Source organism: Parasteatoda tepidariorum, chromosome 2, assembly GCF_043381705.1.
Source record: "Parasteatoda tepidariorum isolate YZ-2023 chromosome 2, CAS_Ptep_4.0, whole genome shotgun sequence".
In the NCBI taxonomy this organism is placed as follows: domain Eukaryota; kingdom Metazoa; phylum Arthropoda; class Arachnida; order Araneae; family Theridiidae; genus Parasteatoda; species Parasteatoda tepidariorum.
The window spans coordinates 16,052,543-16,065,335 of NC_092205.1; the positions used below are offsets into that span (position 1 = coordinate 16,052,543).

Consider the following 12,793-nt stretch of genomic DNA (forward strand, 5'->3'; position numbering starts at 1 on the left):
ATTTTGAGGGAATTTTCGAACATTCGACCGTAACAGTCTTCCAATAAGAAGTTTTGCTTCATGCAAATCTCATATCTATCTTTCGCCTGCAACACTTTTCTAATATAAAGATTGTTTTAAATCTAATATCAATGTATATTATTTACCTTGACACCCTTTTAACCTGAAGTTGAAAGTCTTTATTGATTTCATCGGAAAATAAATATGTGAGCCAATAAATTTTTATCTCAAACCCATGATATATTTTTTATCAAATTCTTTTGGTTTAGCAAAGCCATTTATATCCTTTCAGAAGTGTAAACTGATGAGATAATAAAACTCATTAAAAATGATATGTCACGACAAATTGTGCCATGATGTAATGACGAATCTTTATCAGCAAGTGTCACAATGAATTATTATTTTACAATTCCCAGTAAAAAAAAGAAAAGGGACTAATATCTGTGACGAAATTGTCCATGTGATAATCAAGCCTTTTGTTTATTCCCTGTAATTGAAAATCATTCTAATGTTTCTCTTATCTTACCCCACGAGATGTAAAAAAGAATAAACTCAAAACAAGAAGAGAAACCATTTCTTCCAAAGAGTGCTGCGTGATCAGGATATTAATTGTGTCACACTAAAAACTGGATTTCAAAAGGGAGGAGGGGAGAAAATTTTAAGGAGGAACGTTTATTATAAAAAGCTTGAAACATGGAAAATTGCGAATCTTATGGTAGTATACAGGTACATATAAGTTTTTATTTGAACGATGTCAAAAAATAAATTTTGTTAAAATATTTGTTCTTTTTTAAAAATGTATGGGAGTCATCCAATTTTTCAATATTTACCTTTCATTGGATATTCTGGATATGAAATAATTTCTCAGGTAAGTTTATGGACTCTCAGAAATAATTTTATAATCCTCAAAACGTGATTTATTAAAATAAAACTATTGATTAGATTATAGTTCCGGGTAAGTTAAAATTTGTTTGTTTCTTAAAATGGGACAGTAATTATACAAAAAAATTTATGTGGGTTATATTTAAAAATAAAAAAAATTCCAGAATTTTCCCGCTCTCATTTTTAAAAAGAAATCTATTTATTTTTACTTATCACGTGAAAATTATATAATATAAATGCTTGCTTCATTTTTATATGTATAATATCAAATTATTTTTATTAAATTTTATTTTTTAAAATACTGATATAAATGAAAGAAATTAGAATGAAGCAAATCAAAGTAAAAATGTAGGTACTTCTGGTAGAGAGAAAAGAGCACTTTTGAAAAATGCTTAAAATACAATCAANGCTTCATTTTTATATGTATAATATCAAATTATTTTTATTAAATTTTATTTTTTAAAATACTGATATAAATGAAAGAAATTAGAATGAAGCAAATCAAAGTAAAAATGTAGGTACTTCTGGTAGAGAGAAAGGAGCACTTTTGAAAAATGTTTAAAATAATTAATATTTTTGTGTGTTTCAAATTTATTTAATGTAAATTAAACAGTTAAAAAAAACACTTATACTCAGAAAATCAAACATGGCATTTTCTGAATAAATAATAAAAATTACAAAGCTTTTAGATATTTAGTAAGTATTTTTCGATTTAAAGTGCTTCATTAAAACATCTCGTCTTCTTTCCCATTTGTTTACATTAAGGTAGTTTTCATAAACCTTCAAATTAAACCTCATTTACAATTTTTTTTTCCGTAAAAATTTAACAAAAATAAATATTATTGATTTTATTTAAAACCGTCCCTGGAGTAGAACTTATTTTAACTTCTTTTTTGCTAATAACAAGTTCATCGTGCAAAAAAAATAAAATAAATAAATAAAAAAGGAGAGACAGAATAATTGAAACTCATTGCGGGCCCCTTCCTCACACCACGAAAAGCTTATTTTCCTTTTTTTATAATAGCTTTATTAAAGGAAAATTAATAGAAAAATGGTACTGAATTTGCTTAAGAATTTTTGAACCACCATGTTATTTTTGACGCTATTGATACGTAATTCATTTTGGTAATAATTACTAACTGAAATTAAAAAAATTAGTTATACTAAGAGCAATATTAATTGAGAAATTGTGCGTTTAAGATTAGCGTGAAAAGGAGCTAAACTATGATTGACGCCCATGATGCTCCATTTATTTTGTTAATAAGAACTAACTGAAATTAAAAAAATGAGCTCGATTCTCTAACTACTATAAAGTGAAATTAATAAAGAAATAGCACTAATTCGTTGTGGAGAAATTTATAGAATCTAATGAATTACTATATTAGTTGTGTTAATATATATGTCCTTCAGTTTTGTGCAGGATTTCGTAGTGTTATTCAGTACTGATGGTGTTGTTATCGTGACGTCACTGAGCCTAGTATTTTCATTAAGGTTATTTTTTAACAACATTAGTGTTAGATCTCTTAGTAACCATTTAAATTAGTTACGTTAATTTATAATTAACATTCGTTTTCTTGGTTTCAACATGTTTGGAAACACGTTTGGCGATTGTTACCATAGTGGACGAGGCATGTTTTGTAAGCAGTCTCCTGATGTTTCTATAATAACTTTCAGAAACTCACTATTNTTGTAATCATGATTACAGCTGTAATCAAAATTTTTGAAAATTGTAATCATGATTACAAGTAATTGATTACTGTAATCAAAAAATGTAATCGAATACATTTTTGGCCAACTCTGGTATGGACGAGGCATGTTTTGTAAGCAGTCTCCTGATGTTTCTATAATGACTTTCAAAAACTCACTATTGTACCATATAAGATTGGGTCTTTAAATTCAACTAAAATTTCACATTAAATTACAAATAAAAATGAATGTCGTGTTCCTACGCTATTTACATATAATACAAAAAGTACCCTGGAAAAGCCAGTTTAAATCCCTGAATATATATTTATTTATATTCAGGGTTTATATGAATATATATTTATTTATAAACGGGTTTGTGGTTGCATGACGTGGGCGACGCTGCTCCACCGCCGTGGCTTCGCCACGGGTACCCACTGGGAAACGAGAAGAGAGTAGCAGTTCCGGCACTCCTGGCCAATGGGACACTACATCCCAAGTGCCCGCCTAAAAATAATTATCTACTTATATATAATATTATATGTTATATAATTATTGAATGTTATGTAAGAGGTTTTGTTTATGGACATTTTTAAGTTCACAATTATTTTTGCAAATATTTCTCTTGAAACACAGTTTCTGCAATTATTTTTGTTGCTAAGCTTCTACAATTATTTCTGTGGTATGCATTCAATGTAAATATTTTAAGGAGGAGTTGACATAATTATTTTTTTCTCCCTTTTGTTGCATTCAATTTTAGTGATAAAATAGAACAAAAGAATTATATTCTTATAGATGATCTGACTAATTAAGATTTAATATTATTTCCCGTCTTAATACAGAGCAATCACTTAGCAATCTTTAGGGGTTGGCGATCCTCAGAGAGCAGGGGAAGAGCTCCCTAATAATCATGATTTTAACACAGAAAATAAAGCGTTCTCTCATAACGTCACTGACAAGCTTTCAATTAACGGTATTTGGCAGTATAAAAAAGACTCAGTTGTGAATTTGAACATTCTGTGTGAAAAAATGGACTCGACCTGTAAAAATAATGTAAAAAGCAGCAGTTGTACTTTAATGACGTAAGTTAACGGAACTTTACTTTTTAGATTTAGAAACTGGTCTATACTTTAAATTACATTATTTTGTTGACAGTATGTTCGCTGCCTTTGGTAGGTATAAACTTTTAAGTTGTTTTAATAACCCTTTTTAATTCCATCTCTTTTTAATATCATATCAATTGTTTATAACTTTGCATTGAATTCTTGCTGTAAAATTATAAGTCGAATACCTAATTAATGGACATGTTATTTTATAATTAATTTTTGAATCAGTCAAAATGTATTATTTACCACGTTCTTCTGAGGTGATCATTTGGAGAAATTGTGCATCGTAGACTAGTTAATTTTACGACTAATGCCATGTTATTTTAGTCTCTATTTTAGGCATTTTTCTTTCTATATTATACTGACGTAAATTTAACTCTATAAAAAAAAATTACAATTTTTGCATTCATCACTTTGTGCATGAACCTGAAAGTTAAGTTCTAAATTATTCAACGAATCTCTTTAATCGTAATTCATAATAGTATATTAATGTAATTTGCACCAAAGAATAATAATTGCAAAACGGTAAATAAGATTAGATACCGATTTAAATAACTTTATTTTAAAATGTAATGTCGAATTAGGGGTGAAATCATAGAGTAGCCCACTTCTTGGCAACTTTTTAAAATCTCGCCAAGTTGGCGATTATTAATGGGATCAACGTTGTTTTTAGATAATTAAAGAAAAAAAAACAATTTAAATTATTTTCAATTGGTACCGCGCAAAAAAATATTAAAAAATGAAATAATAACGGTAATAAATGAAATAACGGTTAAAAAATGAGATAATAACGATGATTCTAACAGCAAAAGATCAGAAGCATAAATGGACAAAAAATCAAACCTTTGACCTCTTTTCTAACGAAATCCAACTTTTGCGTAGGTATACATATCGAATAACCAATCAGGTTTAATAATTTTGGTGGTGTGATCGGAAGTTCAAAATAATCTCCAATAAATATTTTCCGGAAACATAGTTTAGCGAGATTTCAATAACTTACTTGGCGAGATTCTTTAAGAAAATTGCCACTGAGTGGGCTATTCTAGGATCCACCTGAATTAGATTATAATAATAATAATTAAAAAAAAACAATTCTCTTAAACTCTTAATTTAGAAAACAAACAAAATCAAAAACGTAAATATCAATTTTATGCTGATGACAACCAAACCAATATAAAAATGAATAGGGAAAAACTGGATCCTACCATGTGATTTTCCGGCTAATAGAAATGCTACTACAACAATGGAAAACTGCGACTCTATCATTAGAGTTTTAAACATAGTTCTATAACATGTTTAAATAACATGTTTAAATTCAGCGTCTGTGAGAAAGATTAATAGATTGAAGGATTGAATTAGTATAGAAATCAATGAAACATAAGCGATTATATGGCATCAAACTGAACCATATTGCATAAGATGCGGAAAACAAACGCTAGTCCTAAAATCTAGAACAAGGGAAATAAAAGATAAATCATTGAATCATCATAAACCTTTCTTAGAGGCATCCATGAAAGGAAAACTTTCCTTCAACTGCAATTTAAAATTTACAAGATTATTAATATGAAAAAAAAACAAGAATATCTACAACTGAAATTAATAAATGATTAATTTTAAAATGGTCCACTGAAATGTAATATTTTTAATTCCAAGTTAAATCAAATTGCACTTTAAAAAGATTTAAAATGTTGAGTTAAAAAATAAAAAATAAAATGCTATTAAAATAGGGTGATACATTAACGAGAAAAGCGACCGAGGTCGAAAACGTGAAAAACTCATTTAATTGCCCGTAGAAACTGACAGAAGGTGGACAGATGGAATATAAAAAGTGCTTTTGTTGCAATCAAACTACATTTTGATACTTTTAATTTTGTCTTTTTCAACGTGACTCTTCAGTTTTGATAACATTTTTAATTTTCATTCGCTTAAAAATTTATATTTGATAACTATAAGCACACGTGTTTCAACTTTACTCTAATTTTCTAAAAATAGATTTCTAAAAATAGATAATGATGATCACGAACACTCTATTTGTTTAAAAATTTTCCTGTCGTAAATTTCGTAAAAGGCGTTGATAACCTTCTGGACTTCTAAAATAATGAGTATGCCACAAAAAGTATGCATTTTCATAAAAAATTTACATTTTGTATAAAAAAAATTTAGATTTTTTTTCAAAACAAGTTATATAAAAACAAGTTCGTCTGGTTAAAATGATTAACAATTAGTCTTTATCAAATCTGAAAGACGAATCTATACATTGATCATCTCTTATGCAACATTAAATAGGAAATATTTTTATGTCTGTTTATCAAATCACGCGACAAATACACTATCTGTTGTGATAAAAAAGTGCATACTAAGTTTTGCTAGATAAAGATTTTACTTGCATGTGCACGCAAGCATTAATTAAATTATTATTGCTTTTAAACTTCTTGCATTAAACAGTGTTTATCGCTGTCGATAATATCTAACAAGAATTTCTTTCGGTAATTCTGCAAATTACAACTTTTTTTTAAGAAAAACAATCAGAATTCCTAACTTTCAGATTCGTTTAAAAAATTTATGTACTAGGGGGCTAAGCTAGAGCCCCTGAATTAAAGTATAGGAGCCTTAGGCTAAGCCAGCTGTTCTCTGCCCCTCGCCAACCCCGATGATTGTTTCGCAATAATTGTTTTTTAGCAGATAACAGTTTTTCTACTAAAGTAAAAACTATTCTTTTAACATGCGCGTACTAAAAGGAATTCGGTTTGATTACGCTTTTACCTCCATTTCCTACGTCCAAATATTATTATCTCTCAGTATTATAAATATTTAGATCTATTGGTGAACAGAAGTAATTTTTATAAGTAATCATTTTTTGAAATAACATTTATGTTATTATAACACTATCTAACATTACATTGTTCAAACAAATTTGATGAATTCACGACTGTAACTTAATATTTTTGCTTACCGAACTGGCGGATATAATAAATACTATTTTTGCTTGCGTCTCATTGTGCATGAAGCTGATCGTTAAGTTCAAAATCATTTAACAGATCTCTTTAACTATAATTTATAACAGTGTATTAATGTTATTTGCACAAAGTTAATAATTGTAAAACAGTTAATAATTTTTGACCACCTTTCTAAATTATTTTATCATAAAATGTAGCACAGAATTGCATTATAATAATAATAAAAAAACAACAATTCTCTTAGGTTTTAAACTTTTGAATTATTAGCGTAATAATGGCAAGACAGGAAAATAATTTTAAATTAGGGATACAAAAATATTTGTAGAAAAACTTATGGCTTTTATAAATTTTATTCTGATGACAACCAATTTTATTTTGATTTATAAATTTTATTCTGATGACAATATGGAAATGAATTAGGGAAAACTGTGACCCCACCACGTGATTATTCGGTCAATAAGAATACACGAACGACAATGGAAAACTTCGACACCATTATTAGATTTCTATATACTGGTGGACAGCTCACCTGCTCGCTAACGCTCGTCAACCACCAAAAATTGCTACTCAATCTTATATGGTTTGCGTCGCAAACCAAGCTCGCTTCGCTCGCTACTAACTTAGGTACATTGCAAATACACAAAATTCTAAGAATTCAAAGCAATCATTCAAATCCATATAGCAACTTTTTTTCTGAAAAAATTACATCTTTTTAGTAAATACTAAGTCATTAAAATAAATCTGAATTCAAATAAATGACATGTAATTCGTTAAACCTATTAGAAATGTGCTATAATATAAAATCTTAAAGCGTAACAGCACGACTGAGATTCATTTTTCAATGAATAAGTAATAACAATAATGAAACAAATAAATTCGTGATATAAATCAAAAATCGTCAAATAAATTCGTAATATATAAATTCGTGAAAAAAAGCGCTTTCGACAAAATACTAAAATAGAGATCTATCGACAAAGACTACTCACTTCTGCCTAGTTTAATAGTATGAGATTGCCGCAGCTGATAGGGTGAATTTCGGAAGAGATCACATTTGGTGAGAATGCTCCCTCTGGTTACTTCCGTTTCCGTTTTCAAAAGCGCTATATGTTGAGCCACCTCAGCTAGATTTGGCATGTGACATTTTTAGCGGCAATCATTGGTCGATTCACCGTGTAAGAGAAATAGTAATGTAAACAAAACAAAGCAAACGTTGCCACCGACGGAAAAGAAAAAAAGGCCAAAATTTGGGAGCCTAAATTCGTGAAAAAAAAGCGCTTTCGACAAAATACTAAAATAGAGATCTATCGACAAGGACTACACACTTCTGCCTAGCTTAAGGTTTTTTTTAGTTTCCGTTTTTAAAAGTGCTGCATGTTGAGCCACCTCAGCTAGATTTGGCATGTGACATTTTTAGCGGCAATCATTGGTCGATTTTCTAGCGTTGCCATTCGGGGAGTCGTAATGAGACTTTTTTTGTCGCCGTGTACGAGAAATATATATATAGATAGTAAAATTATAGCATGAATTTGAAATAAAGGGTTATAAAAATTTCGGGATTCTGTGTAAGTTCATTTCTTAATCAAAGTTATATGAAAAATACTAAATAAAGAGTATTTTTTATAATGAAATGATAAATTGATAAATACTAAAAGTGTCTGTAATTTCGTCTCATATAATTTATAAAGAGAACTATTGCCCGTAAAACAATAGTATAGATAATAATAACGAATAACAATAGTAAATTTTTCTGATCAAATATTCGGATCTAATGGAAGCTGGTTAGCATTAAAACATTCATGGGACTTGTAGAAACGGTTTTCAATTTAAAGCTCGTCACGAAACTTACAAAAGCGCGTCCCAAAACGTATGTCTGGAAAGTAATTTCTACGTTTTAAGCTGATTGTGTAGTGATTTAGCTGATCTTCGTAAAAATCAACTCCGATACCATTCCTGCTTATTGTCATTGTTATCCCTACATCTTTAGTCAAATATGACCTCCCCTTATCACCCCCTCTTCTTCCCGATATTTTAAGGCTATGGATTTGATTTCATGTGAGAAATAATTTTAAACGTCTGAGGAGCTAGAGAAGTTCCGAAACATGACAATTTCCAGAAAAGAGGAAGATTTTGGATGGATTTACCCACTTAAATCGTAATAAACGTTCTCTCATATTTTTTTTCGCTTGAAATTAATATATTTCATATTTCCCTACCTCCAAACGTCCCTAAATAACAAAGATGAAGAGGGGAAATGTCCCTTAGACTACGAAGGGTCAAAACTTAAAAGGGTTAACTTCTAAGTTTTGAATATTCATTGCATGATGATTTCGCTATCAAAAATTTTAAATAATATTAGATTCATGTACCATTTTTAAATTTGATGATCAAAACAATTCTTACCACTGAATTCTCAGTCATACATAAAGCGATAAACGAAGAAAAGGCGTCGTTTAGGAAACGGTTCCTGTTGAAAGAAGTCCTATTTGGTTTCAGGAGGGCATTTTATAAGAGAATAAGTAAAAATAGTGTCAGAAAAACTCTTTTTTTCTGAGCTATAAGCATATGCATTAATCTAAAACAAATTAGCAATAGTAACATGAAAAATTTATATATGAAATGAAAATTTAACATATGAAAATTTTAATATGTTTATAAAAGGTTTCAGAAAAATTTTTGGAAGATGTGGAAATTATTACAGCTATGAATTTTAAAAGTTCTATCGAAATCAAGAATTTTATATATGGAATCTTTAGTTTACTGGCTTTTTTTCCATCTATTTTTTTGCGTTAGAAATTACAGTATAAAATTCATTAAATTTGAAACCAAGATCCAAGTATAGAAATAACTTTTTACTTAAACTATATTCTTAGCTTTGTTCAAATTTATTAGTTTCGCTTCACCAACTATCGATTTCAGAAATGATAAATTTTAGGTGCTCTTTAAAGATGATCTAATAAAACCACCTTTTCTTACAAAGGAAGGAACTCTTACGTACTGAATAAAATTCATTACAATTTTTGATAAAAAGCATGATTTATAGGAAAAAAATTAAAATAAATTCAAAACAGATTAATTTAGGGTAAACAAATTTCATAAGTACACTGAAAAAAAGTGTTTCTCAAAATTGAGTAAAAATGTGCCAAATTATATTCGAAACGAAGAATAATTGAACTTAAAACCACGTGTACTCAAAATTAAAACATCATATACTCATTTTTGAGCGAATTCTTAAATATGTTATAAAGGGAAAAATGTGTGAAAGAGATGTTCGCTAGCATGATTCGAACCGAGACTTCCGGTTTCGTAGCAGGATGTTCCAGCTATCATAGCTGAACACCCTAGTCTAAGAAGAGTTATGAAGCTCTATTTAGTGACCATCGCAATGACACGTCATGACATGCTAATTTCCAATTTACAAAGGGTTGCAATTTTGAAATTTAATGGTCCCAATAGCTTAATCAGGAGATAGGTTGCTTTAATTTTTTTTGCTTTATTTAAAAAATTTTAAGCGAATAGAATGTATGTCATGGTGTGTCATTGCTGTAGATATAGCTTCTAACTCTCCCTGGACTGGGGTGAACAATTATGGCGGTTGAAACATCTTGCTGCGAAACCGAAGGTCTTTGGTTCAAATCCTATCAGCAGCCAACGAACATACACGATTGTTCCTCCACATCAATTTTGAGACTATGAATTCCGCACAGAAATGATGTTTCAGTTTTGAATACATGTGTCAGAATAGCTCTGAAATTTCTGGCATATTTTTGCTCAATTCTGAAAAGAAACATTTTCTACAGTCTTCGATTTTAATACAGGTTTTCAAGAACGATACGCAATATTTGTTCTAATGATCTGATTTTCACAAACTGCAATGGTATATAAGGGTGACCACAAATATTCTAATTTAGCAGGGCTTGCAGAAAAAAACACAAAAACAGACTTTCTCCGAATAATCATGTCTTTTCTTTTTCCAACGGAATTCGAAACATTGAAATATTGGAGGAAATTATTCTGGAAATATTGGAGGTAATTATTGAGTCTGGAAAATAGTGTCCTAATGGTTTCGGCAAAAGAGCTCGTGAAATATTGGGCCGATTTTAATCATTTCACTTTCTGCGCATTTAGCCAAAGTCTTAAAGGTAATCAAAAAGTTGTTTCACACACTTATAAAGCCAGTTAACCCAATTTTTATTACTTTTAATTATATTTCATTACTTAATTTAATAATGGTGAAAAAATTTGAAAATTATGCAATATTTTTTACGTCTTTTCATTTAAAACTATGTAACCTTAAGAGGCCAAACTGGAAACTTCAGCAAAATTAATTACTAGTTTTTGAGTTATAGAATTTGAAAGAACCCATACTCTTAAAGTTCTATTTCTTAAAAATTTTTAGATCATTTTTATTCAAATTTTGCAGTTTATTTAAAATTACATGATTAAAAATTATGTAAAATTTTGTATAACTTACAGTTTAAAATTTTTTCTTCTATTTTTAAGTAAATAAAAAATAATAAAAAAAGTAAAAACACTTTATGCATAGGACATTAAATATTATCGTATTCTAGAAGTTTTGACCATGTTTTTTTCTGTGTTGAGTCTCAGTTCAAATCAAAAGTAGGTGGAAAATATAAGTTTCTAACGTTTCTTTTTCACTGTCAGCATTTTTGCCAAAATGAATTTATTGACAATTTAAATATAGACCATTTTTTGAGTAGCTGAAATTTTAACAACAATTCTGTTCTTTATTCTAATACTTTTTACTATTACTTCTTAAATGATGCAAACAGAATTTATTGTCAGTCGAGATTACAACTATTTTCCATGTGTACTACAAAAACAAAGTTTTTTTTTTTTTTTAAAGTTTTGTATGTAGAGAAAGAACACTCTAAACTAAAAAGGAGAAAATATAAAAATAAAGTAAAATAATTTACAAATTACGTTGTTCAAGTGGAAAAAAATAGTTTTACTAATACAGAGAAAATAATTTTATTCTCATCAAATCTCAAAAGAAATTCATAGCTAAATAAATTATTTGTCACTTTTTACTATGCTTGAAAAGCTTAGCTTTCTTAGAAAAAAGCTTAGTTTTTATTTTAGTTCAAAAATGAAATTTTTAAAACTATCTTGCAACAGTAAAGCAAAAAAAAAGAAAAAAAGAAATAGAATAATTTTAATTTAAAATGTATGACACACTTGTCCTAAACTTAATAAAATAATTTAAAAAAGCAAAGCAAACTTCAGAGATTACGACATTTATCTCCAAACATAAATCTAGTTTTTTATGTTTATTTCAAGGCAGTTTCGAAGTCAGGAGGAAGGTGCAATTTTTATAGCTCAAAACAAAACACGTCAGAAAAAATATATGGATAACCTCTACAAAAATAGAAATCTAAATTGCTATTCTAAAAATACTTTTTTCCTTAAATCTTCATGCTTTATTTCTAAAAAATCGCATAAATAAAATTAATATTTCTTTTCAATACATAGAGTATTGATACTAAAGCCGAATTTGAAAAACTCTATACATATAAAAATGAATATCTGTGGATATGTATGTTCTTTATAGACTTCTAAACCATCAAACAGAAAGCGATGAAATTTGGCATACAGATAGTTTCAAACACGAGAAAGGTCACTGTCAACATTAGAACATTCTACGACAAATCATTCCAACAGGATGAGCGAAAAACGAAATGGAATATTTTGATTGGTTAAGCTTTAGCCATTGTTTTAAATTTAAGGAATCAATTTTCACATGCTTTAAAGATGCATCAGTGATAATTGCTAGCGCATAGCTCTGTTTGATCAAAAATAGTTTATTGTACTCATTTAAATATTTAATTATTTTATATTCGCTATTCGCGATCGCAACGAACTATAGGGGGCGTTGTTGTATGAGACTAATACCTGTGATTTCTATATGAACAGTCATTCAGCTACTCTAGAGACGTCTTTAATGTAGCGTGTAACATTGTAACGTTCTTCTTTATCATAGCTTATTAAATTTAAAAAAGAAAAATGTTTGATATCCTTTCTTATGCAACCAAAAACAAGATGGCATCGCTTTTTTTAAAGAAGGAACTTCCAAAACACATCTGAAAAATATTTGTAAATAAACAGAAAAAAATATGTATCTTCTTATTAGAGTCTTATCTCCTTTCT

The 12,793-nt window shown here is 28.7% G+C and overlaps 1 protein-coding gene across 2 annotated transcripts in view; it reads left to right on the forward strand.

Annotated features, from left to right (window-relative positions):
• The first annotated feature begins 291 nt into the window (after window positions 1-291).
• The window catches only part of LOC107454839 (uncharacterized), a 58,896-nt gene continuing 46,394 nt past the window's right edge, over window positions 292-12,793 (forward strand). The window contains exon 1 of one of the 2 annotated variants that reach the window (XM_016072158.3): window positions 292-726. In XM_016072158.3, the coding sequence (XP_015927644.1) occupies window positions 694-726 (33 nt within the window). In that variant the 5' untranslated portion in view covers window positions 292-693. Of the gene's footprint in view, window positions 869-12,793 lie in introns of both variants that reach the window. The other variant, XM_016072157.2, reaches the window with a different exon arrangement.